This window comes from Opisthocomus hoazin, chromosome 8 (genome assembly GCF_030867145.1).
Source record: "Opisthocomus hoazin isolate bOpiHoa1 chromosome 8, bOpiHoa1.hap1, whole genome shotgun sequence".
Classification (NCBI taxonomy): Eukaryota; Metazoa; Chordata; class Aves; order Opisthocomiformes; family Opisthocomidae; genus Opisthocomus; species Opisthocomus hoazin.
In genome coordinates this window covers 40,561,087-40,588,613 of record NC_134421.1, presented here as the reverse complement: position 1 = coordinate 40,588,613, position 27,527 = coordinate 40,561,087, and the positions used below count along the sequence as shown (strand labels likewise).

At 47.3% G+C, this 27,527-nt stretch overlaps 2 protein-coding genes across 7 annotated transcripts in view; one reads left to right on the top strand and one right to left on the bottom strand.

Moving 5' to 3' along the window:
• PPHLN1 (periphilin 1) overlaps nucleotides 1–15,078 on the top strand; it is an 84,779-nt gene extending 69,701 nt beyond the window's left edge. For 4 of the 6 annotated variants that reach the window (XM_075428782.1, XM_075428781.1, XM_075428783.1 and 1 more), the window contains one exon: nucleotides 393–2,808. In XM_075428782.1, coding sequence (XP_075284897.1) covers nucleotides 393–602 — 210 coding nt within the window. In that variant the 3' untranslated portion in view covers nucleotides 603–2,808. The other 2 variants (XR_012764841.1, XM_075428784.1) reach the window with 2 other exon arrangements.
• PRICKLE1 (prickle planar cell polarity protein 1) lies at nucleotides 5,569–15,200 on the bottom strand. Its single transcript, XM_009943411.2, has 7 exons — nucleotides 15,069–15,200; nucleotides 12,587–12,700; nucleotides 11,639–11,776; nucleotides 10,972–11,175; nucleotides 10,266–10,452; nucleotides 9,263–10,126; nucleotides 5,569–7,851 (listed from the first exon to the last, which is right to left on the bottom strand). The coding sequence occupies exons 1-7, from the start codon at nucleotides 15,198–15,200 to the stop codon at nucleotides 6,995–6,997; spliced, it is 2,496 nt and encodes an 831-aa protein (XP_009941713.1). The 3' UTR covers nucleotides 5,569–6,994.
• Between the last annotated feature and the right edge of the window lie 12,327 nt (nucleotides 15,201–27,527).

Genomic DNA, 27,527 nt, shown 5'->3' with positions numbered 1-27,527 from the left:
ATTTTTGCTTTGTATAAAGGTTGAGATTGCTAGACATGCCACAGTTAAATGAATTTTACATATATTCGCAATGGAAATCTGGTTTAGCATTTGCACTGTACTCTGTCATTATTTATTAAATATTGCTGCAAGAGGAACTTAAGAACTTTTTACGGCCTTTCTTCCAATAAGAATTACTTCTTGTATCCAGATAGTTCTGAACTAGTTACGTTTGTACTAGCACAGGTCAGAAGAGAGGAAGAGACAAATACATCTTAAAGCTGAAACTCATGTTAAATCCAGTATTTTTGTTTGGTTTGAATCTGCAGTAGCACCTGACTCAGTGAGGGCTGTTGATGTGCTAACGTAGATAGTCTTGCTTTTAATCGTTTTCTAAAATGTGTTGTTTCTAGGTCTACAGACAAGACTGTGAAACCTTTGGCATGGTAGTGAAGATGCTAATTGATAAAGATCCATCGTTGGAGAAGTCCATTCAGTTTGCCCTGAGGCAGAATTTGCATGAAATAGGTGAGCGATGCATTGAAGAACTCAAACACTTCATTGCTCAGTACGACGCTGCCAATCAGGATCTATCAGAATCCTTCAAAGAGGGCTCATACTAAGGACAAAAATATGCTTTTAGATCCTCTGCGTTGTGTATGCCATAATACATAAGTCTGCTTTTTGTGGGGAAAGAGGAGCTCCTGTAGGAGATTTGAACCCAAGGCCTGCGGTCCTTCGCAGCAGCTCAGGTGGCTGTATCTTATTCACTGTGGTCTCCACAACTGTATTCTTCCTACCTGTACTGGTTGACGTATATTCCTTTGAAAGGATGTTCTTTTAAAAAAAGGCTGTAAAGTGACAAACTATTTTTGAAACCTTTACACAGTTACCTAGGAAAAAATGTTCAGTCCAATGTATGTACACTTACTTATGTTTTGATGTTTTTACGTGTAACTTCAAATACTGTATTTTTTATTAAAATAACAAGCAGCAGCTCTTCATTCCTCAACCGATGCAGAAATATGTCTTGTTTTCCTATATCCTATAGGAAAGGAAGACTTGCAAACAATTATTTACTATAGTTTAATTTTAAACTTCAGATTCATTCTGTTAAATGACGCTAGTGGTAATCTCTAGTCTCTGACTGCCAGAGCAACTCTTAACTACGTGATACAAGAAGTGCTGTATTTTTGCTCTAATTGCTGGTTCAGCAAATGCCTTTGCAATTTTGATGTTTTCCATATCACGAGTCATTAAGCAGTGTTACGTAGGATGAACCCCATTTTTCGTTAATATTTGCAACTAGATGTTTCCTTTGTTGTTTTTGACTACACCTTACAGAGAGTAACTGCAGGCAGCCGCTGAGCAGGGAAGGGTCCCTTGCCTACTCTCTCCTTCTCCCCCTCTCACCACTTCTCATCCGTCAGTTTTAACAGTTAGGAGGCTGTGTGTAATCTTTACTTTCCACACCAGGAAGGAGCACGAATTTGGGGTGCCAAGGTGAGGCAAGGAAAGCGAACAGGACCCTCTCCTTGGTAACCCCAAGTTGCTTTGGATTAGGTGGAACGTGAAGTCGAACCCTGAGGGCCCAAATTCATCTTCATTTCAAACCCAGGTGCTTCTGGATAAGGTCTGGAGCCACTTTTGACTCGACAGAGAGACTTGTAGGTGGGGAACAGCAGTTGAGCAGAGTGAAGAGGCTGCCAGTGCTACGTGATTACTTTTCAGAGATGAAAAATATGTAGGATTCATTGGCAGCATCCTGACTATTGCATCGTGTACAGCTTTCCATTTAATAAGGTGCTGGTTCTTATGAACGATTTAGGAAAGGGATAATTTGAGTCATAATCACAAAGAGGTAAGTGTAAGCATGATTGTTTTGCATACATTTGCATTTAGAAACACGTGAAACTCCGTAGAAGGACTAAGGACTAAAGCTCACTGTTTCCAAAGTCCGCAGTGGTTTTAAATGAAAAAATCAGGGAATTCGGCCCCCTTGCCAAGAAAACTTCTCAGATTCCTCAGAATGGTGTGCAGAAAAGTAAGTGGAATGGCAATGATTTTGCATGTACAAGGTCCTGAATGTATCACAGCATCTTACACATGTGAATCTTGATACGGTACATTAAATACGTATTGCATCAGATTCCTGAGATGCCTGACTAATGTCAGCAGGGCGTGGTTTTGCAGTTGGGTTTTGTTGGTTTCTAAGAGTTCACGTTACTCAAAGGAGATGACCTGCAACTTACCTTGTTGGCATCTGGGATTGTGTGGGCCAGCACTGTGAGTGGGCCTACGGGATGCTCAGCTGGGGAGGGAGAGAGGGAAGAGAGGCAGCCTGTTGTGGCACAGTAGCTAGGCCTGACCTGCCCCTTCTGGCAGCAGCCTGGTCCATGGAGATCACTCATGAAACCACAGGCAAAGTCTTCTCTGAGGCAAAAGCGCAGCTACAGCGCTTCACTGCTTGCCTACAGGACTGAGAGCCTTTAGGGTGTTACATCAGATTTTCTGCTTTGGGTTAGAAATGCTAATGAAAAAAGTACTGAAATAGTGATTAATATATTTTTGATTAAAAACGTCCATTGTTACTGTACAGTTTGTTAGGAGTCTCCTTTGTTAGAAGCCTGATTAAATTTACTATGATAAAAATAGCTGATTTTTCATGTGTTCTTCTGTAAAGTAAGACCGAAGTTTACAATCATAGAATCATGGAGTATCTTCAGTTGGAAGAGACCCATGAGGATCGAGTCCAACTCCCTGCTCCTCGCAGGATCACCTAAAACTAAACCATATGACTAAGAGCGTCATCTAGATGCTCCTTGAACTCTGACAGGCTTGGTGCGGTGACCACTTCCCTGGGGAGCCTGTTCCAGTGACCAGCCACCCTCTCTGTGAAGAACCTTGTCCTTATGTCCAGTCTGAACTTGACGCAGCTTCATTCCATCTCTTCATGTCCCATCGCTGTCACCAAAGAGAGGAGATCAGCACCTCCCCCTCCGCTGCCTGAGGTGACCCCTCAGCCTTCTCTTTCCCAAGCTGAACAAGCCAAGTGACCTCAGCCGCTCCTCGTAAGTCTTGCCCTCAAGGCCTTTCACCATTTTGGTTGCCTGCCTCTGGACACACTCTAATAGTTTGATGTCCTTCTCATATTGAGACACCTAAAGCTGCACCCAGTACTCGAGGTGGGGCTGCACCAGTGCAGTGGAGTGGGACAATCTGAGGCGGGGAGGGGACACAGCCAGGACAGCTGACCCTGGCTGCCCCAAGGCATGTCCCCCACCATATGGGACTGTGCTTGGCAGTAAAGTCGGGGCTGGCAGGGTGAGATGATTGCCAGGGTTGCTGTTGCTCAGGGAGTGGCTGGGTACTGGCTGGCTCATGGGGAGCAACTGGGTGTTTTTGTATCACTTGGGATTTTTTTTTTTGTTTGGTTTGGTTTTGTTTTACTTATTAAATTGTCTCTATCTCAACACACAAGTTTTCTCACTTTTACCCTTCTGATTCTCTCCCCCATCCCACTCGGGCGGGAGGTGAGCAAGGGGCTGTGTGGTGCTGAGGTGCCTACCGGGGTATAAAGCTCCACTGGGAACACAGGTACTACTTCCAGTAACACAAAATGGAATTTGTAGCTTTGGTGACTGTGTGCGAGCTGGATGCTGGTAGCAGACACTACATCCCATGCCATTCTCTTTATGTGTAATGTGGAGGAATCAGTTAGAAACATTTCTCTAAAGACATGGTCAAAAATAATGAAGTAGACCTCCTTTATGTCAAGCTGAGAAAAACAAAACAAAATTGTATAGCCAGCTTTAAACTCAGCAGATAATTTTTAAAGTGGATAAAAATATGTTAGCCCCTCATCCTCTGACATGAACATCTCCTAGCAGTCCATTCCTCAGCAAAACCAAGCTTTCTGCATTTTCTAACGCTCTTAATTACTCGTGGTCCTGCAGCCCGGCGTAGGTGATGGAGCTATACATGCCTGGAAGGCAGCGCAGCTCCCCAGGGCACAGCTCCGTGCCTGCTCAGGGGGGAGAATGGGTCGACGCTGCTCCCTCCGGCTGGGTGGGTTTGTGGTGCCCAGCGGGTGAGCAGCGCTGCATGCGGGAGGTTTCCTACTCCTTGCACAGACAAATGCGCCTCGAAAATTTTTTCTGAGTAAAATTGAGGACAAGGAAAGTCCTCTGGGCACTGCCAAAGCTTCCAGCTGAAAAATAACATCATTAACGGTGGTGGTGGGAGGGGGGGAAGTGCCATTATTTCCAGCACCGATTTGCAGGTACCCAGAGCATCCTCGCAGAGGCAGAGAGGTCCCAGGGCCCCAGCAATGACACCCTGAGCCCGAAGTTACCCTTGGGTTTTGTGTAAGGGCATGGGGAAGAGATACACCTTCCAGCTCATTTATTTTCAGGTTTAGATAGGTAATGTGAAAGTCAACTCTAAAGCCAGTTTGTGACACACTTTAGAGATCTGTGTTGAAGAAGTTTTGTTTTTGTTTTTTTAAAAAAAAGTCTTAGGAAGCAACTAATGATCTATGGAGAACTTCTATCACCTGATACTCTGTAAAGACATTGTACTTTGGGCAAATACATCTGCTCTGTCTCAGGAGATGGTGTAAGATCAGAAGAACTACCGGTAGAGACATTTCTCCACGAGACAGTTGCTCGCTCCAAGAAGAACATGGCAGTAGCAAACGGATAAGTGTTTCACCTCGGAGGCTCCTGGTTCCCGCTATTTGGAAATGCAGGTAAGAACGGACGGTCCCAATTGCTGTTTGAGCAAGTCAGCATCCCTCCTCCAGCCCCAGCTGCCCGGCTGTTGGAGCACACGCACACACAACTGGCGTTTGGCTGCTCAGAGAGCAAACGCTGCCTAAGCCACCCCGGCAGCCCGCCAGCTGGAAGCACCCCACGAGCCGCCCGTTGGCCCAGGTGATGAAGCACGATACCACTTTGACCAAGCTTTCACGTACACAAGACTTGTTTGTACTAGAAAAGTGACTTCCACGGTGAACACCACCTCTGGGAGTAAAGGAGCTTCTGCTTATTTTACCCTGAAAAATACAAACAAGTAACTGCTCGTTTGCAGTTTGCCTTAGTAAAAGCTTCATTTTCTTCAGCGTAAGCCAACACCCACGTGTCCATTCCATCCCCTAACTCTAGCTGCTTTTAGTGCAGAAGTTCTACATCCTCAAGAATGACAGACTTGGCTCAACTTGCCAGGCTTTTTTGGTAAGAACCATCTGTCATTTCATTAACGACCTTTCTTCAGGTGGTCAGAAAGCCAACGGCTTTAGCATTTACTGTCTTCATTGGTGGCTGCCACTGTTAATTCAAGTGACAAATTTCTGCCCTTTCTTTAAAACACTGGAAACTTACTGTAACTTCAAATAGCTCCTGCCCCACATAGGATTTCAAGGCAACTTCTGAGATTACCCACTACTTCACAGTTTTTTGCCAGCTTGCCTTCTAGAACCAGCCAGCATTTCTCTTCCTCTATGGAGGCAAACTTCAGAAACGATTTTTGGGAAAGGAGGGGGAAAATAATTTAAAAAAAAAAAAAATCCACATCCACAGGAGCTGCGTATTTGTTGTACTGTTATATTCCAGGCTTGTGTGTTTTTACATTTATATAGTTTACATTTTGCTTGACCCATAAATAACACTTGCAAGATTAAGAGGGCCATAGTTTAGAGAGTATTTACATAGCCCCACCATGCATACAGAGCTTTTAATACCTAGTAGACAAAATTAAGCTGTTTCGCACTAAACATTTTTCAGTATTTTTCCACTTAAAACCCCTGACTAAAACACAAGCAATATTTCATCCATAATGCTGCTGTTAAACCCCTAACAAATCTAGTCTGATATTGTAACAAACTTCTTCAAATTCAGGGATATAAAAATATTCAGCTTTTAAAATTTTAACTGTACAATATGTACATTAGTATTTGCACTGTTAAATTATGAATACATTTAAGCCTATGAAATACTACATTATAAATATCAATGTTTTTTGATTTAGAATTGCAGCTAATACATTTTAAAACCTGGATAATGCATTTGAAAAGACACAATCCTGGAGCTTAATCCTTTAAGCCCTTACGAAACTATTTGTTACGTAAGTAGATGCACTGACTTCACAGGGGTTGCGTGCCTGAGCAAAGGACTCCTCCGGCAGTGGCACCTCTCACTGCTGGGGGCTGGGGGCACAGCCTCAAAAACATCACCACTCATTGGCAGCTAAGTCCGGTTCCAGCAGCTGAATTAATATCTTCCTTTAAACAGGCACCAAAAAAAAAAAGCCTTACAGAGGGATGGAATTCCTATAGAAAAGAAAAATGCAGAGGGAAACCCATGAAAATTAAATGCATAAACCATTTACCGCTGCTTTAGGATGTGTCAAGGCCTCAAGCACTTCAGTTCTGATTTTTGCCTCCTTCATAGTGGACTTCTTGGAAAAGGATCATTTTCCAAAAAAAAAAAAAAAAAAAAAAAAAAAATAAAAAAAAAAAATCCAGTTTTTGTAGGGAAACTTGAAGGAGGAAGAGCGAGCTTTATCAATGAAGAAAGGGCACAGTACAGAGCCTTCTTTTTCTTGGCGGTAAGAGAAAAAAGTCAAAGATCACCCTGTGTGGATATAGCTACAGCACAGGACTGACAATTTTATTTATTGATCTTTGTTGAATCCCCTCTCTCGGATAATTCAACATAGGTGAATAGCAAGCATAAAATAAAACGTCTACAAAAAGTCTGTGTCGAGAACTGCAGTAACAGTATTTTGGCAGCTGAAACGTAGTATGTAAACCTAGCAATATCTGAGCAGATGGTCATTTGGTATGGTGACATTTCTGAACGTTACTTGTACAATGTAAACTCTGGCAGGGTTACCATTTACACTGGCAAAGCATCAAGAACCTTAGCAACTTGCCTAAGTACAATTATTAATATAAAAAGATGTGGTTCCAACTGTAGCTAGAGAGTCGACTGGTCTTCCCAACTGCTAAAACAAATTAAGAAATGATGCAATTTTTTCCTTTGTGTCCCCTCTTCTTCTTTGATTTGATTGTCCTTTGTCCAACCTGAGAACTAGATAACGCAGTAGTTGGACCAGAAAGGTCATCTGTATAGTACGGGTATCTCAGTGACCGCGGCTGTGGAATTGGCTGTCCTAGAAAATACCCCTCCTCTTCAGAATCGGATGATGAGGATGACGTTGAACACCAGGAGTCATCTTCCTCACCATACAATCCAAAAAACTTATCAACCACCTGATTCCGCAGCGCATAATCAGACCTGGTATGGGCATATGGTCCGTACAGCTCCGCATTTTGAATATATGCCCGAATCTCACGTGAGCTTCTGTTCTGAATAATTTTTTCATGATCCTGAGGGGAGTAATAACGAAATCTCTCTCTCGGAGAGCATTTTCTTTCTGTGGCCAAGTTAAGTGCATTATCTGAGCGAGACTTCCTACTTCTTCTACGATGATGAGAAGGCCGATTTCCACGCTCTTCAAAATGGTAAACACGCCTACGAGTCCTTTCACTCATTGGAGGCTGACGTATTTCAACATTCTCGTAACTTCCATTATCAATAACATCATCTGAAAATTTCACTTGCTGTGGTCTAGACTGGGACTTCGACCTTCTCAGTACAGGCACATGCACCGGCTTTTCCTCTGGTAAGGCCTTTTCCTGGCACAGCTCTGAGCTCAGACTCTTCAAGGACTCCGTGCTCCGATGGAGCATTGAAGAATTCAGAGTTCCCATGTTGCTCATTTTCTCACAGTCCTCCACCTCCAGTTCTTGGAAAGTTTGCAAAGAGTAGAGAGACGGCCGTGGCTTGCCTTCTCCATCCATTGAAGCCCCTGTGGTGGGAGTGGAGAAAGAAGGAAAAGGAAAGTGAGAGGACTATTGAAGAGATAAGTACTGTAACAAAATATTCAATATTTCTTTTCAGTAAAGCAGACCTTTAATTAGTGGTTTTTGGAACTATTACCAAAAGGACTAGCTTTATAGAAGAATTCGCTTTGTTTTGACCCAAAACATTCAAGTCTTAGCTCTGATTACCAAAGAATTAGCTAACATTAGGACACTGAGAGTGGAAGAAGTTTTAACGAGTTGTAAATATTGAAACAGCTCTAGCATGCACACAGCTAAGCCTCTAAGAAAAAAAGAATTACCTAAAATTATTCTACAGTCTGTACTTGCCATTTTTAAGGCTAAAATATTTAATGTTTCTGGTATCGCTAAGTTCAATATTCCAGCTGTTGCTACAAGACAGCCAGGCTTACTGCCTCGCAAAGAAGGATCCTTACCCTCCAAAAATCACCAGCACTAAGCTGGCCTGGCTGACTCCAGGGTTGTGTCCAACGACCCTTCATTCCCACACCACCAGCGTCATCTGCCCTGTGATGTTCCCAGGGGCAATACCTCTGGTTCCTGTTCCTCCTCCCGCGCCCCCTGAACCAAGCTCCCCTCGCCAGTTCCTTCATTACTGCTTGGACAACGCAGCACGCGGTCAGTTCTGAGCTACACGAGTAGCTACACTAATTCAGATGACAGAAGGAAAGCAACGAAGAAGAGGACAGGACAACTTTTAAAATGAGTCTCTTGCACCTAACTCTCAGGTTTGGGTTTTTTGTCGGGAAACAGGAAAGGAAGGTTAGCACGCACACACAGACCCTTGCATACCTGGTTTCTATCACTTTGGCTAATTTCAGTCACGTTTGACAAGGAGGTTGACAAAAGTGGATTATCAGTTTCTCCTCAGTCAATGGACAAAGATAATCTCATAAATCTCATTTCCTACAGCTAAGAAAGTTACCATCTTCCAGATTTTCTACATATTTTTTACAAGCAAATCAGGAAATTACCTAAAGTGTTTTGCAGATTATCTTTAATATTATCCTAGTGTATAATGCAACTTCTTGTACTTAAGGTGTGGAAAAAAAAGATGTTCATTTGCTTAAAGCGGTGGTTTGTACATAGCAAGTACATAGTTCAAGACCATTCTTACTCTGCTTAACACTATGGATTGTTTTGTTTTAAGCAAAGAGAATTTGAAAGGAAAGGAGAAGAATTTACATTTTTGTTGCTTAAATTCTATTTATCTTGTAAAGCTATCTTATAAAGCTATTGCTGCTTTACAACATGCATCTCTTGCTACTGAAGCTTTTTAGAAATCACAGATCTATGTAAAGTCTTAGTTCAAAATACTCCAACATGCATACTTTGATTTCGCTCTCCAGCGAAACCGTTCACCGTTTCCCCCGTTACCTGTTATGTTCGACAAAGCCAGAGAATCCATTGAGTCTCGAACACTTTGTTCTTGCTGTTTCAGGTCAGACAAACATTCCAGTGAGCCTCCATACCACGGTGTTTGGTCGTGTTTGTATCCTGACGCCCCGTGTTCCATGTCTAGCTCCTGGATTTTCCTGCTGCTGGCAGGGCCTGGGTGGCTGCCATAGGCAGAGTCACCCAAGCCATCTTGTGACTGGGCCCAGTACATGTCTGACTGATACTTCTTACTTGCCAGGCTTGGATTATTTTTTTTCAAGTCCAGCTTGCTCTTAACCATGCTATCAGAAATCCAGTGGTCACCTGATCTAATGTCAACTTCAGTGGGCTGCTGGAATAGGCTTTTATCGCCAAACTTCAGAAGAAGTTGAGTCATGTAGTCTTCATGTTCAGCCCATTCTTCAGGGTCTTCGGGCATTTCTTGCTCTACTCTTCCCTTCCAGAAGTCTTCATTAACAAAGCTTGCCTCTTCCCTGGAAAGGCTTAAATCATCCAGTTTACGAGAAAGAGTATCGTCGGCATTGCCTGAAAGGCCAGGAAATTTGTAATTGAGGGCTGGCGACAGGAGGAGAGACTGGCGGCACTGGTCGGCTGAGCGGCTGCTTTTTCCCATGCGGACGCTCCTCCTAGAATCTCTGGATCGAGCAGACTGAAATGCAGAATCAGAAGAGTCGGAGGCGTGAACATCCTCGCCCAAGCTGCAGGTTTTTGAACAGTAGATCTGCCCTTGCTTTGGAAGGAAAGGACAGCCAAGCAAAGAGGTCTTGCACTGAGCACAGGAAAAGCATGCCTCCGTGGCATGCCAGTGCTGTCCGTCATAGGTCATCTGAGCATGGTCAACACCTGGAAAGGGACAAAAAGCAATGCTTTGGGGCTCTCCAAAAAACTGCTCGCAGAATCCACACTTTGGGAATGTGAAATAATGTCATAAATTGGGTCTCCCTAAATATCTAAGTTTATGGCTTAGAAAGGACACGCTTACCGATGTGTTCCCCACAGGTCTCGCAGTATTCCGCGTAGAGAGACTCAAAGCAGTTACAGCAGAACGGTCGCCCGTCCTTCATGATGTATCTCTGGCCACCCAGGATTGTTTCGCACTCCAGGCAACAGAAGTGCTTCATGTGCCAGTGGCGACCTTCAGCTTCTGTGCACTCATCCGCAAAAATGATCTTGTCACAGATAAAAAGGCAACTTTTAGTTAAGTGGCCAAAACCTCACCTTGGGAGTTAGAGCATGCAAAATATCCTAAATGTGCAGTTCACATGCTAAATTTATTTTTATTTAGCTCCCCTTGTATTCAAAAGACCTCTTCTGTAACAAAAAAAAAACAACCACCCAAACCTGTACTTTTTAAAGGGGGAAAAAAAAAGAGAACACAATGACTCGACCATTAAAGAAGCTGCTCTCAGGATGGTATTTGGGAATATTTGCACAGATCCTTTTTCTAATTCAGTCTACAAGATTCTATTTTAGATATGAACATGTATGTGCTTTCCAAACACCATCGTATTGCTTGTAATATTGCCAATTTGACAAGAAACGGAACGCCCCTCAGCCTTCAAACACATCTACACAGCAGAGTCCTGACTTCTTAAACGAAGGCATCTGAAGTTAGCAATGCCCAAGCGGCACAGTTCGTTAACTGAACAACAGGAGTGTAGACTGGCTGTACAACAGGCATTATTTACCTCATCGCAGGCTGAACATCGAGGTTTGAGCAGTTCCGCGTGGTGTCTGCCACAGTGAATTTTCCCATCTTGGTAGAAGTAGATAAGGTCAACGAGCAGCTCGTTACAGGTGAAGCACACAAAACACGAGGGGTGCCAGCACACCCCAGGCCCGGCTCTCGAGGCAAACACGGCAACTTCACCGCCGTTTACCTTTGTACCACACTAGGAACAAAACCAGAACGTGAGCACTAGCTTCTAGCATTTAAAGTAACATAAAACACCAAACCCAATACGCAGGCTTTATTCCAAAGTTCTGTCACGAGGGAAAAAATAGTCTCGGTTCTGGTCTAGACCAACTCTCTGCATCAACAAACTTTTGTGAACAGAAATTTAGTTTATACATAATAACATTTTTAAGTATATGTCTGTTTTTCATTTGTCATTACTTTAATGAGTCAGCAACAGGTTTTCTGAGTAGGAAATACATCAAAGACTCAGTTCATTCCCAGTATCAAAGGTTATGCTTTGCTTAAGCAAGCACTACCTTCTTTCCATTTACATACAGTTTCAAATATAATTTTTTTTTTGGTGTTCAGACATAGAGATAAGCTTACGTTTAATATTGAGATACTGTAGTTTTAAATTATTCAGCCCGCTGGCTGGCTTGTGGCACCAGTCGCATTACCTGTTCACAAACCGCGTGCATCACCGCTCTTGAGAGCAGTTTAATAGTGCCTCGGCCAAGCGCCTCCTTTTTGCGCTGAGAGCTGAACATCTGCAGTTCCTTCTTCTCTTCCTCGCTTAAAGACTGGCAGTATCTCACCTGCCAGCCAAAACACGGGAGAACTTGCTTTAGATACTGAGCTTTTAAAGTAAGTGCATATATGCGAGAAAGTCATCAGGCACGCTGGCAATCATCATGGAACTTTTCCAACTTGTCTTCTCTACCATCTTAGTTATCTCGTACAGCACAACACAGAAGCAGTACGGAGAGAGATATTGTGTGTTACGGGGAAAAAATCCCGCCATGCTACACTGAGAAGATGTCTAGGCAAAAAATAAAGATTATGAAAAGCCAGACCAAAACCTGCCGCTACCCTAAAATAATGGAATGAACCTCAATCAGCTGTAACATTGTCCTTCAGATTTATGGTTAAGTGCCTGCAACTAAGTACTGCGGTACAGACAAGATCTTAAGTATCGACACCCCCGCCCCCTTTCCTTACAAAGAGCTTGTTTGTTATTTCCACTTCTACTCCAAATTACACCGCATTTCTGAGATGCAAACCTTTTACTATCACAAAGCATCCTTTCTGTGCGCTACAATGCAATTCCAGGAATTTGTAGGTTCCTGGTAATTGGTGGGTGGCTGCAAACACTGTAAAACCAACCCGTGTGAAGTTTATTGCGGTGACACCCGGCTCCCTGACAAGCGGAGGCAGCGTCCCTGCGGACAGCACTTCCCGGCACACCGGACAATGGGCTCAGTGTGCAGGCCGCGCGGCTCTGCAGGTCAGATGCCACCGCAGGCCACGGCTGAGGCTTGTCGTAAATACCCAGGCAGGTCATCCTCCGCCAAAGAGCCGCCCGGGAGACCTAAGCCCCACCGGTGCACCCAGAATTCTGCGCCTACCTCATTGTCGTGGGGTGGCAGCTGATAGAGAAGTTGTTTGATTCGGTGTTTCTCTCCAGGGCTGTTAACGTAAGGGACCTTCTCCTCTGGCAAGCAGGCGAAATACAGCTGGACCTGATGGGGAGGAACGCGGAGTTCAGACCGAGGGACACACTCGTCGCACTGCCAGCGCCCTTCAGCTACCGTTGTATCTCGAGTCTCATTTACGAAGGAAGACCGTTCCACTGCATTAGACCCATGACAGGGTTTGTGCGGAAAATACGAGAGCCAGATGAACCAGCTCAGCAAACCTGAATCGTCTCTGATAAAACTAGCACCCAGCTGCTGAATTGCTTTTCTGGAATGCAATCTGCAGCGACAGTTAGGGGGGTATCATAAATTACGCACATTTAATGTTCTCATTATTCCCACCCCCTTCAGGGCTGGTCAACAACCCCGTGGAAATTCCAAGTTTCCCTCTGCAATTTACCACACAAGGCACAAAGCTTTCCAGAAAACAGCCGCTGTATAAACAAATTTAATTTGCTCTCTGCATTTTACACATTGTTGAGACAAAAGCTGTTTTGTTGTCTCCTGCTGATCAGGCTCACCCCAAGCATCGGCTTTCATTGCTTCCATGTGGGCTTTGGTAAGAAGGTGAAAACATCCTTCCCTTGGGAGGAGGCTGGATCCAGCCACATTTCAATCAGATGCAAATTGACTATGAAATTTTCTCGGGCTGCGTGTTTTTGGTAAAGAAATCAATATTAGGTGTACACACCCATCAATCTTCACTCTTCCCCCCCCCGAAGAAAATTATGACAGGAAAGGTGTAATGAACACTATGACAAAGCCCAATGGCAAAAAATATTTTTGTGGAACAGCTACAGATTTATTGTTTTTCCTATGCAGCTTCCAGCTTGTCACGAGGCCTGGGGCTGTAAATAAGAACCGACTATTGGCAAAAATATTACTTGCTATCCAGATTTAAATAATGCTCAGGTCAACAGCTTATTACGGCGCAAGACAGATGAAAAAGAAGCAGTAATCAGTCACTTGACTCAGGAAGCAATCAGAAGTATATGGGAAAGGTTGCACGAAACATGACTTGGTCTTCACTTAACCAAAATTTAAACATCAGAAGTCTACCGTAAGCCCACTTACTACTGCCTGTATTCCAAGAAGCTGCAGGAAAAGATAACAGCATGCAGTAAGAAGTGAAGCTTCAAAGACATACTTTATGTCCTTTTCTCGAGTTTATTGCGCTGTTCTCAAAATAAGTCATTCTCCTTGGAAAAAAAGTCCCTAGTGAGTTTGAGCTAGCTGGACTATGAGGATATTTTAGGGCATTTAATTGTTCTGGCAGAATGTTAGCTTGCTGTTTGCCTTCAGGTCTGATTCATCAGGATTCTTATATATGCTCAAGTAAGTGATAAAAAGAGTTTCCCTAAAAATAGCCCATTATTTGCCATTCCTGCTGACTTGTTACTTTATTTGCGATTAAGAAAAATCTCTGCACAGCAAAACCGAGACATCTTCTGCACCTCTGTAACTGTGGACCGTGCTAGCTTGCCAGCTGAAGGAGGGTTGCTCTGCCTCCATTAGCAGATGCTACAAAGCCACTCTGTCCATTTACCACTGAGGTCTGAGTTCTGGACACTGCCGAGTACACAGCTTCACGACAGCTGCGATATCATCAAGTAAATGAATACCACGAGAGGCTGACTAGCAACTTTGTTCATCAAAAATTTTACTTTTATTTCCATTAGTGCAATGTTATAAAAGATAAAGAAGAATGGGCTGTTCCTGACTTCTAGACGTGGCGCGTAGGGACATGGTTTAGTAGTGCACTTAACATTGTTAGGTTTACAGTTGGAGTTGATGATCCTAAGGGTCTTCTCCGACCTAAATGATTCTGCTCTATCTGCCCTACCAACCCACCAGTGTCAGCTCCTGAGACCGTACAAGAGCAATCCTGGCATGAACAAATGGCAGGCATACAACTATTTAAACGAGTGTAAAATACATTACTACCTGTCACAGTGACAGAACACTTACTTTTCTGTGTGTGCTGTAGTAACGTACATGTTCTAGATGTCAAATTCCTAATTATTTAAAGAGTTGTACAAGAGCAGTGAAGTACTGGCCAAGCAGCACAATGCTATGAGGTATGTCATGAGCTTGAATTTAACCTAATAACTTACTTCAAGGAGAAGGCAAATTTCTATGCTGCTTTTCAACCTGACAATACATACCTCTGCGGCATGCATTTATTGAAAAATCTTGACTGGGAACTTTTTTGGGGGGATAAAACTCCTTGGTGCTGAGGATTTTAAGCTCCCTCAACACAGCCTCACTGGAATAGGAAACAAAACAAGAACTGAAGAGTTCTAGATGAATCTCTGCTTTATACATTTTTAATTAGACTTGCAAATGCAGTGTATCACTCCCTTAGGCAGTCCTGACAAGACTTATTTTAAGAACGCAGCAGCACAGTTGGTACCTGCTCCGGTCTGAGGCCTGGGGGGACCCAGGCATATTCCTCCAGGGCACAGCCAGAGTCATCGTCAGATGTTGAGCTCCGCTGACACCCAAAAACGAGGTTGTTGGCTTTGGGCTCCATCTCGAGTGGCATAAGTGTGACGCGTTAAATATTTCAGCTGCAGCTCATCAAGCAATTGATCTGGAGGAAAAGATTAACAGAGCTTTAATAAATTTGAACATGCAACAACTAATTATCAGCGTAAATGATCTTACAGCAGTTTAGTATTCCTTGTGTTGCCCAGAACAATAAAAGATTGAAGCACCATTACAACTTGCTAAAAGCAATTCAGAAGTGCTTAAAGGAGTTCTAAAAAAAAAACTGCTCAAGAAACCTAGACACACACTGCCATGTTTGGCAACCACAATGCACTTCAATATTAACGCCTGTCATCTTTTACAGGTCTGCTTGTTTCACATCACAGGTTACACGCAGGTGTATCTAGGAAAGACTCATTGAGCAGATATCAACAAAAGACATGACACAAGCTGTTCCCGAAGCCATGACTACCGCCAATCTAGTAACACAGAAGACACGACAACGCTTGTCAGATACTAAAGAAATGGCTGGGGAAAGGCGGCTGTGCGAGTAGCATCCCGGGTTTGACGGGGGAGGCACACAGCAGCCAGCATCTGCTGGATTCCTCCGAGCACTCTGGGTTAGCCGCATCGCATCGGAGTGGAAGGGCGTCGGCCCAATCAAATACCTGAAATCCAATTACGCCAGATTAGGCTCTGCAAAACACATCATGATTGTTCTGTTAATTTAAAACCCTACAGGGAGATGCTTTTGTTGATTCATGAAGCCTGCGAAGCTCAGTATCAGTGGGATCATTTTGAGTCACAACTGGCAAAGGCGGCTCTCCCCAACATCTGCAGCATTATGCAGTAAAAAGCTTATTAGGATAGATATCTTACACAAATTCTAGCAGAAGTTCTGAGGAAATTCAGACCAGGAATTTCAGTGAAATATGGATAACCAAAAGCAGAGAGGATGTATTCTACCATGACAGACATCCTGCCCACTGGGGCGAGAAACAAGCTGGCTTTTACAGTACAACATCACACACCAGCTGTGCCTTCCCCGTTCTAGGCAATCCTTTCACCTAGTCACCTAAACACAGATGCAGTTTTGTTAGTGCTAGATCTGAGCCGTAGAAAATTTTAATCTCCTTGACCTTGCTGGTGGGTCTAAAGGGGAGGGCAATCTGAAAACTTCTGGTGGGTCCCACATTACGCCTCCAGTCTCATCACCACCGTATCAGAGAAAATAAGTTGCTGCTAGATCACAGGTGGAAGAAAGATTTAAGACCGCGTACCCATGTATTCTGCTAGCCACTCAACTGGAGTTTCTCCTCCTTCCAGTGTGAGGCACTGCTTGGTGCCAGGCTCTGTGATTCAGTAAACCCAAACCTGCTCCAGAAAAAGCGGCCACGTGCATCCAAAGCTACAAACTCGGAGAAATGATGACATTCAGTATCACACAGTCTATCTACCCCTATTTTCAGTACAGCTACACAGTCCCACACCCAGCAAAAAGAGATGGGATTACTTTATGCTTCCAGTGGGCCTAGTGCTCAAAAAATTTAACTTCTTAACTTTACTCCAAAAACTTCTGGTTTGAAAACATAGGCGCTATTTTTGGTGCACTGCTGAGGTGCCAACACCCTTCTGTTACACTGCATAGCTGCACTGTAATGAAAGATTCATTTAATACTTGACGGGGCCAGCAAAGCTGCCAACCTCCCCTTTGAGAACAGGCTACTGCCGCAAAGCTTGTCAGCTGTTTCCGAAATCTTGTTCTAGTGAACAACTGAAGGTTAGCAGCGCAGCTTCGGAGCTTAGCATCACCATACTACAGTCTCTGTCAGGGAAGGCGAGTAAAGCCATACCCCGTTTTAACAGCTCAATCCAGTATATTTAAATTAGAAAGACAGATACCCTACTAGATCCCCTGAATTAGTTCCCTTCGGAAACAAATGATAAGTGATACAAAACTGTTTCTCCTCTCCACGTACTGGTGGAAATGAAGTCAAGCACCAGGTATGTTTTTGTTATTGCGTGTATAAAGGCGGGGTGCGAGGAAGGAGGGAGAGAGGAATACTGCGATGCGGGTAAGAAACCGCTCTAGCAAAAAGGCAACAGTGCTCACTGCTGCAGATGGATGGGGGTGCTCAGGCTGGCGGCTTGCACCCCACATCATCTACACTCAAGTAATTCCTAAGTTCAAAATCACTGAGTACCATGGAGAAGCCCAAGTCCTTCCAAGAAGATCTTTGCAGCAGACAAACTGTTTTACAGTTTCCCTTCAGGAAGGGGTAGGTATCTGGTTTACAACCACGTGCCACTCGCTGACGCCTAAGCGGGGATTTCCAATTCCTACGGCACTGCGTCACGAGAACTTGCGCTGGTCACACTGTCACTTTTCGAGAACGGACTCTGGCCCAGTAACCCAGGAATAAAAAGAGTCCCTAGGAGAAACGCCTTTGCCAACGTTTCATTAGCCAGCCGGACCCCAGGCACACCACAGGGAGCGGATCCAAAATGTCACTTCGGCAGAGCGAGAGGCTCAGCTCTGCCCGGCCCTCGGGCAGGGCGCACCCGGCCCGCTCGCACGACGCCCAGCGCCCACGGGCACGCAGGTAACCCAGTAACGGCTTCACATCCCTCGCTCAAAAACCCGCCCCCGTAAGAGCAAAGATTAACTTCTCTGACTTACTTTCTTCTCTTGGAAGACAAGGAAAACAACCCAAAATCTGAATGCATGAAGACCTGTTAGCTTTTCTGAGGACTTCCAAACGCTAAGGCTACGTGCTGCTTCTCGGTGGCAAAAAGCGGCGCTGGGTAACGCTAGGATTCCAGGTACCACGCAGGTCCACAAGCACAGGAGTGTGGCCCAGTTCCAAAGGAAGGCAAGGCATGGCCACGAGAGAGAGCATGTCGCTTCTCCACCGAGGCTGACCCTGCCTGGGCCACCTCTGACCTGTCCATTTCAGACGGCACACGCTCCAGCGAGACCCGCAGGCCCACCTCCCAGGGATACAGGGCAGGCTGGAACTACGGCTGGTGGAGAACAGAGGAAGGAGACACCTCACCTCCAACCGTGAAACGCAACCTCTCAGTCAGGGTGCTCCTCCCCAGATAAAGAGAGCGGGAACGTTTAAAGCAAGGTTCGTAAATCTCAGCGAACCGAGGTTACTCAAAGGACAGCACTCACTTCAGAAGAAAAACACTACCGTAGAGCTCACGTTATAGAGCCAGCTATAAAATGACTGTCAGTGCACCACGTTATCAGTATGGCCATGTCCAAACCTTGCGGTATTGCCGAGAGCGGGATTTCGCAGCCAGCCCAGCTTCACAGCAGGCTATCTGCCGAATTGTTTTAGCAACTGCTTGTTTAGGAGTTCTCCTTCCTCTCCTGCTCAAGTGTAATTCGGTTTGCATTTTAAAATGACAGGGTTCTTCCTCCCCGCCCCCCAACCGCACTCATCCTTCAAAGTGATCTGTTTAAAATGATTACATCCTAAGGAGGATTCAAATGAATATAAACAACAGCTGAAAAAATAAATGCTTTCCGAGGGATGAGCAGAAAGGTGGTCTTTCTACTCCTGCCACGACATCTACAAAACACAGCAAGGATGTTTTGTTTCGCCTTCTTAAAAGTTTGTGGAACATTCTGAGGTTTCGGCTCTGTTCAAGCACTACCTCTCAAAAAAAGCTTTGTAGCCTGCAAGGAGGTATTTCACTGGCAGCTTGACAACTCTGAATAACATAATTGAATTAAACAGCTAAATTTGATTTGAAAAGAAAGGCAATTAATATGTTTTTTTCCACTGATGTATTAAAACAACGGCATTACGACCAAGTTCTCAGAAGCAAAGACAAACTATGCTTCCAATTACAAACCCGTGGGGAGATAAAATGTTACGCTATCAAACTTGGAGCAAAGCTATTGCTGAGTCCCATATGAAGGTTATCCCCCGCTAGGATTTCCAGCTCACTGATTATGTTCACCCCTGACCAGATAGAAGAGGTCATGATTTGCAAGCACAGTTAGACAAACATCTCCTTGCCCATCCCCTGCTGTTTTACTCTGTCCTGCGGGGCAAATTGTTTAACAACTCCTTTGTTAGAAGGCTTGTTAACAAGGCTAAAGGGGATACAAGATGCATATCGCATGCATCCATTCACAATGAAGGCTCAAGGAGGTAAGATTAGCATGGCCGGCCCATTCACCTGCTTATCTAATCCCTGGTGCAGGATAACTGCATTAGAAGAGGAAGGGTGTAATACAGCAGCAATAAACCACCATGAAATAACTATTAATAACTTAAAGACTACTTCCAACACGTATCACGCGAATGATCAGAAGGTCCCGTTCCCTAGCTGCGGTATCAGTAATGTATTCACAGACGGCTCTGTAGCTCTGCGCTTGGAAACGCGGACCCAGAGCTGATGAGCAGGATCTATATCAACATCAACACACAGCCACTTCTTCAGACGTTGGGTCCTTTGAGTAACGAACTACCCAGAGCAGTGGGGGAAGGAACGAAGCCTGTGCACTTGCTCACTCAGCGGACCTTCAGACGGACCCTGGAAATAAGGACTTTTTGCCCTTCTGTTAGCCAGCGTACGAGGACCGACAGCAGCGCTAACCGCTTTCCCCCTCCAGCGTCCCTGCGCCACGATGCCTTTCCCAGCTGGCGGCGGGGCCGTCCTTCCCCCGGTGCCCCGTTTCGGTGAGCCGCACTGCAAGGGCAGGCCAGCGGCACGACACAGGCGGCAGCGCGGTGACCAGGCCTCGCCCCACGCCAGCCCGTCTGCCCGCCGCCTCGGGACCGGGGGCCGGACGGACGGACGGACGGGGACACGAGCCAGCGGTGCCGCGCGGATGCTCCCCCTTCACGGTGCGCGCGCGGATTTAGAAGCCTCGCCTGTTACAGTCTCCCATTGATTTTTTTTACATTCTATTTAAACGGCAGCCAGACTTCACTCCAACGCACACAGGTCCTCAGGTTTCGCCCCGTCACCTGCTGGCTCCCGAACAACACCCGTCTTTGTTGGGGCTCACGGCCCTCCTCCCAGACACTTCCCAGGGAAAACGCCGCGCGGCGGGAGCGGAGCCGCAGAAACCCACCTCCCCGCACCGCCCGGCCTGCCCGGCGGCCCCCTCCCTCCCTCCCTGCGCGGCAGGGCTCCGGGCCGGGCAGCCGAGCTCTCCCCGGCCCGCCAGAGACCCCCCCCGGGACCCCCCCGCGTTACCTCCTCGCAGCAGCGGAGCGGCGGCCCCGCGGCGGCCCCTCGCTGGGGGAGCGCCTCTCCCCGCTGCCCCCCGGGGCTGTGGAAGCCAGCGGGCCCGGCGAGGAGACCCCGGCTCCGGCGGGAGGGACGGGCGCCGTGCTCCCACCCCGGGCCGGGCCGGGCCGGGGGAGCGGCCAGCGGCAGGCACGGCCCCGCCGGGGGAAAGGCGGGGGGACACGGACTCCTCCTGCCCTGCCCTGCCCAGCCCGGCCGGGCGGCGCCGGCCCTTCGCTTCCCCTCCCCTCCCTTTCCTTCCCCTCCCCGTCCCGTCCCGTCTGCCGGGAGCGGAGCTACCTGAGCCACCCCCTCAGACCACCGCCCCCCCCCCCGGAGCTGCCGGCCTCTGCCGAGCGCTCCTCACCCCCGAAACAATCGATCCCCCACCCCAGCCCGGCGCGTCCGAGCGCACGGAGAGGTGAAGGACTCGCCTGAGAACGGGGAAACATTCGTTCCAGATCGCCCTGTATAAATACTATTAATGATAATGGTAATAAAAAAATTGAATCCGAGCTGAGGACCGCAGCCCGTGGCTGCCTGCCCTCGGCAGATCGCGAGCGGGGAGCGGCACCCGAGCCCCAGCTCCCCGCGGAGAAGCAACACCTGGGCTCCGGGGTGTTTTCTAACACCGACATTTGCCACAAACAAGCTGCCGGCCCTCGCTTTTACCCCCCCCCCACTCCCCCCGGCCCGGGCAAAAAGAGCCCCGAGGAGCGGGGGGTTCGGCCCCGAAGGCCGGCGGGCAGCTTCCCCTCCGGCACCGCCAAGGCCACCGCCAACGCCGCGCCCGCACCTCCCCTTCCCCCCCGTGGGAAGCCATCACCGCGGGGAACCCACCCGCGCTGCGCCGCGGGGTCGAAGCGGCGGTACCCCCAGACCCCCCCAGCCCACCCCTCCCGCTGCGAGGGGCAGCGGCGACCCAGACACCCCCCGCCCCCCCCATCTGCCCGGGCACTTCGCAGGCGCTTATCGCTTCCCCCGGGGACCCGAATTTGCATGAATCTAAACTCAGTTCTCCTGACTCCGAACGGCCTCGCCCGCAGGGCCCCGAGGGGAGCCCGCCCCGACGGGCGGGGGCGCGGCGGCTGCCGCGGGGAAGGCGCTCAGAGCGGGGGCCCTGTCCCCAGCCCTCTCCCGGCCCCCCCCCCGTGTGCCCTCAGCCATCGTCGGGCGCGGGCAGAGCCGGGCTGTCCGATCCCCACTCCCCAAAGCTCCCCCCCTCCCGGGCTGAGGACCCCCCACCGCACACCGAGCACGGGGTGCGCCCGGAGACCCCTCGGCTGCGCCCCGCGGGATCAGAGCCGCGCTCCGCAGAGAAACAGCTCGCTGGCACTGGGGCGAACGAACCCAGCCTGGTTCCCCCACAGCCCACCCAAGTCCCACCCGTGGCTGGTTCTGCTACCTCCACCGGCAAACGGCCACGCGGGTCGGAGGGCCACAGCCAGCGCGTCGCTTGGACAGACCAGAGGTTCCGTCCGAGCTTTTGTCACTGCCGGCTTTACGAGGCCCAGGCCTGTTCCTGTCCTGTTCATCAGGCTGAGCAGATCCAGCTGAACATCTGCCAACTCCATTCATCGTTAATCAAAAATGGAAACGTCAGGAATAATGTTTACTCTTCCCCCACGACACGACTGAATGAAACACCAACAATTTGCGTATACCATCTACTCCTTTTCCAGGGGTGCCTGACCTTTTCTTCGCAGCTCCCCGCCACATCTGCACAGCACATCGCACAAAGGAGGATCTCATTCGGGGACTTCCGCAACACAACCAACTCAACGGCTGCAGGCGAGTGCGCAGTTTCCTGACCTGGAGCCTACCCGAAGCCCAAAGAAGAGTCGTTCACTCACTTTACAGGGCAGCCAAACTGTCCCCGATCTCGCTAACGCCCTCCCCGACGCCAAAGTGTTCGAGGGCGTGCAGAGACAGCTGCCTGCACTGGTCTTTTCTCCCGAACTCTTCTGGCTCGAGCACAGGAACTACTGTATTGTTCTGGGCAACGCACTTAAAGAGTATCAGGCCAAAACCAACCACTGCGATCCTCTGCCTCCACTCGTGTGGTCGTAAGATTTTCCTAAAATTACTGTCTGCATGAACAAAACATTTGATTTTGATTTAAGTACCAGCAATGAAAAACCTACTACAACTCCTGTTAAATCCACTACAGCCCTCCTTAAATCGTTTCAAATAGTCAATTATTTAAAACTTTTTTTTTTTTAAACTCTGGATTGCTGTTTTTCGGTGCTCAAATGCTGGATCTTACCGTACCCTTGAATGTTCGGCTGACGACCCAGCTATCGTAACTCCCCCTAGGCATCTGCGAACCCTGAAAGTCATTCCTCAACTATCTCTTTTGATTCAGGCTGCTTCCACAAGAACAAATGTGTTGCTATGATTTTTCCGGTTTTGGTTTTACACAACTAATATGACAGCACACACACTTGTTATCTGAAGCATAAACCATGCTACAGAAGTTGCCTTAAAAAAAAAAGAAAGCTAAAAAAAGACAGGCACTAACCGACTTGTCCTTCAAGGCATGTTACAAATTCTTGACTGCAGCCAGGTAGAGCTGATCCTTCAAACCACCGGATGCTTCAAGGGACTTGTAATGGATACGGAACCTTTTGCCCTAAGGTATTAGCACAAGTTTAGCCTAGGTAACAACTCTCTTGCACTACTGACCAGGCCAGGGGTGTTCTCTGGCCTGCAAGAAATTCGCTAAGCGTATTGGTGTGGCTTCCCAGTTTGCAATTACCCACATCAGGGAACATGCCCCTGAGATAACGCTGTAATTGCTACCTTTGTTGGCAGTCACAGAAGAGAGACCAAGGAGCAGAGAACTAATTAACCTCTTGTGCTTCAGAGGCGGCTTCTCCGGGTGGGACAGTGGCCTAACACCCACCTCTCAAGCCCGATTACTTCTGTGGATAAACAGAGGAGTTCACCCTCTACATCATCACCCTTTAATGATCGCTACTGTCACCCCCAAAGTTTTAATTAAGCATCATCTCACCTGCTCATTTAAAATAAAAAGTCATGAGTCAGCTGCAAAAGGTGAAAGTATGAAGTAAGATGAATGGAACCTAGAGAAAAAAAAAATCTGAGAGTAACAATGCTTTCAGAGAAGTCAATGAGAAAACTACTCAAAACAAATCAAGTTTTGTGTTTTGAAACAAAACAAACCAAGAAAGGTTGTGCCTGTTTCTGACAGCACAGGAGGAGTCCAGGGAGGAGGAATCGCAACTGCTCGCCTCGGGTTTAGGCACAAATCAAAGCCTGCGCCTGCCGCAGGCGGGTATGTCCTTCAGGAATTTTAGGGATGGTGACTCAACCATGTATGGTCCTGCCTGCAGGCTACAGCGCAGGGAGCTCTAGGACACGTCTACAGCACTGAGGTCTCTTCCACCTCCAGCGGTCCCAGGTCTATGCCCCAAGGGAGAAAAGAGGCCAGAGTAGAGGATGTGGTTTCACCACAGTCTGAGCTGATCTACTGGAAAACCCAACCCAGTGAAAAAATGCAGGTTTAGTTCCCTGGACATGCCAGTGTTAGCACAAGCAAAAACCAGGACCAGTTCCTGCAAGGCTGGGCTGTTGTGGAGCTGCAGGCTTAGCTGTCAGCTTCACTCCCTCTCGCTTCTGGGCAAACTGGGAGTCGTGGACTTGCAAACACAAGGGCAAGAGGGTCTCAGCTGGTGCATGAACAGCCTGACCTCCAAGGCCGCTTTACAGAATGCTCAAATACAAGTGAAATTTAACTACGTTCACTTTGGTGCATTCAGAAACACCCAGCGGACATCCACCTGCATCTCTAGACACTTGGAACATCTCGTCAAAGTCGGCCCTAGGCCTCCTGTCTCAGGGTAAGAATATGAGTGTGGAAGCCTGCCTTTGTAGATGGGAACAGTTTGCACAATTCTACCACTATATATGGTCACCAGGAGACACCTGACACACTCGATGCCCTTGAAGCAAAGCTGAAGCCTTGAAGGACTCTAACGAGCCACCAGAACAAGGCCACCCCACGCCTACAGCCATAGGCGAAACCTCCCTGTGCTCTCCCCATCCAACACTGCTCCCTCCTGCCCACCCAAACAGGACAGACATGGACCTGTTGGAGCGGAGCCAGAGGAGGGCCACAAAAATGATCCAAGGGCTGGAACATCTCTGCTGGGAAGAAGGGCTGAGAGAGCTGGGGTTGTTCAGCCTGGAGAAGAGAAGGGTCCCTGGAGACCTTAGAGCAGCCTTCCAGTACTTAAAGACGACTTATAAGCAAGATGAGGACAAAGTTTTTATCAGGGCCTGTAGCGGTAGGGCAGGGGGTAATGGCTTTAAACTAAAAGGGGGTAGATTCAGACTAGAAATAAGGAAGAAAAATTTTATGATAAGGGTGGTGAAACACTGGAACAGGTTGCCCAGAGGGGTGGTAGATGCCCCATTCCTGGAAACATTCAAGGTCAGGTTGGACGGGGCTCTGCACAACCTGGTCTAGTAGAAGATGTCGCTGCTCATTGGGGGGGGGTTGGACTAGATGGCCTCTAAAGGTCCCAAACTATTCTATGATTCTACGACCACCACGCACTGCTAGGAGTGCAAGCTACAAGAGGCAGACTGGGGCTGCTACCGGTGTGTGAGGGCCTCTCAACTGGGTCTCTGACTGGTGTCTTCCTGTATTTTCTTCTTTGAGGCTGCACAGAAAGGGCACGAAGGCAGCAAATTGTGAGTCCTGATGCCTCCAGAGTCTGAATCTTCGCTATTTTTTCAATAGTATTTAAAAATACAGAGAAAACCAGCTCTGTAGGAGACAGGCAGGTAAAAGACAAGAGGTGATATGCAACAAAGAGGCGGGGGGGAGATACAGGTATTAAAAGGAAGCATGCATATTAAATACAACAAGTAAAAATTAAAGAAAAGGCGACAATGCCCCAAACAACTTTGGAAAGTAAATGAAAACACCCAATGGAAATATTAACATCACATAAAAAAATCTGGAGACAATCAAGTGGCACTAGACAAAGAAAGAAAGAAAGAAAATAAATGCTCATTTGTATTCCCACCCGCCAAACGACGACACAGGGAGCTGCGGAGGTATCCAGCAGCCAGACATCAAGGAGGGACACAGCAGCTGAACAGCTTGCGATGGAGAGCCTGAGGACTGGCCGGCAGCAGCCACCGCGTGGTGGGAACGCATGTCTACGAGAGGTTTGTTTCATTTCCTGCTCTTAATGCTCTCGGAGTTGAAGTCCAACTCACCTTTTACAACCACGATACTACTTTGCTTCAGCAGCAAAGAATTAAAGTTTCATTAAAATGCCCTTCCTCGCTGGATCGGGCTAGGACTTGCTCCTGAACCAACAGGTCTGTTGCCTTATCTGGAAACCCTCAACCCCACAGGCTTCTCTGAAGACAGTAATCCTGATTTTATCATAATTGGCTGCGTGCAGCCCGCAGTCACGCAGGGCCAGTGGTAACCACCCAGGTGCCCGCATCGCCGGGGCTGATGGGTGCGAGCGGGGCCCTCCTGCCCACGCCGACACCCCCAGTTACTCAGCACCCCGTTTCCCAGGCTGCACAGGGTACAGCAACGCGTGTCGCAACAGCAGGCGCCTGCAACGCTTCGCCGGTAGCAGAGGCTGATGCAGGGTGGACTCGCTGCCTGGGTTTTTAATAACACCTCAGCGCAAACACCATTATGCAACGGGAAAGGTGTTGCAGAGCCGGTGCTAATGTGCTGTTTGCTTATTGAGGGACTTTTCAGCCAAATACCGTGCCAAAGCCTGTGTGGACGATGAATGATGTCACTCTTCTCTGTGTCAAGCTCCATTCTCAGGCCTTGCCTCCAAAGAACGTCTCGCAATTTATCTAAATTGGTTTGGAAATTGATTTAGATTAAAATAGGAAATGATGCAAACTCTACGTGGCTCTTCTGTTATGACCAACACACACACGTGAAGGGAGACTCACTCCAGGACAGGGGCATTCATGTAAAGAAACTAACATTTGAACAAATATTTGAACTGATGCTCAAAAACTAATTTCAGACCCTTCACGAGTACAGTCTTGTTGTATGAGTAGCGCTCTGGTTAAGCTCAGCCTGCCCCATCACTGGTGATGCTGTTCAACAGCCTGAACTTCGGAAAAAAACAGGTGACTGAGTTTCAGTGAAGGCAAAGTTTGACACAGAGGACTACTGCTGCAGCATTATATCCAGAGAAAACAAAACCCAGTTTTAAGCCAAAGATGAGATTTGCAAAGGTTTGTGGTAACCTCCTCTTGCTTAAAATCAGCAGGTGGAAGGAAACGTCACAGTCACCGAAACAGGTAACCAGCAGAGTGCTACTTTGCCATTTTCTATAAGCCATATCCACAGCACGCTACAAATACAGGGGAGAGCACAACGTGTAGATTAACTTTTAGTTTATTTTACCAAATTAATCTCACAGGCCATCCTCAAGGCAGACAGTGATGCAAGGAGGACGTAAAAAAATGTCAGGTGGATAAGGAGATGCATTACACCTTTATTAGCTTTCGTTAGTACAGCAGCTGCAAGAGAGAAAGAGAGACTACCAGATTGATGAGCTGTCAAGACAGAAGGCCATGAAACTCTACCAAAAGGCATCACGAAAAAAGGTGTTTCAGTCTTTTGCATGGCAAGATCAATGGCTAAATAATTATCCCAGCCAGGTAAGTCTGGGAACAGTCCTCTCACTTCTCGCTCGGCAGACAAAAAGCTCTGTCTCGAAGCTGGGCAGGCTTCTCAGGCTTCTCCTACCCCAACAGAGGTTCACTGTGCTTCCACATCTGTCCAGTTCATGCCCTCTGTCACTACTGTTACTATAGCTTTCTTGATTTTTATAAGGTTTCTTTTTCTTCATGCTTAGGAAGGCTTGTCATGGGCTAGGCAGCACCCAAATGACACCCTGACACTCGGGCACAGTTTTACAATGTTTCCATGCTTTAAGTTACCGCCTCCTTAAAATAGAAACAATGCTCATATCTCCTTCTTCCCCTTCTTATTCTCCCTCACCTTGTGGGAGGGGAAGAAAAAAAAAAAGAGGAAGAAGAGAAAGTCCTCCATCTAACTGAAGTTCCTTCTAAGAGAGCCATGAACGTTTCCCCCTCAGTC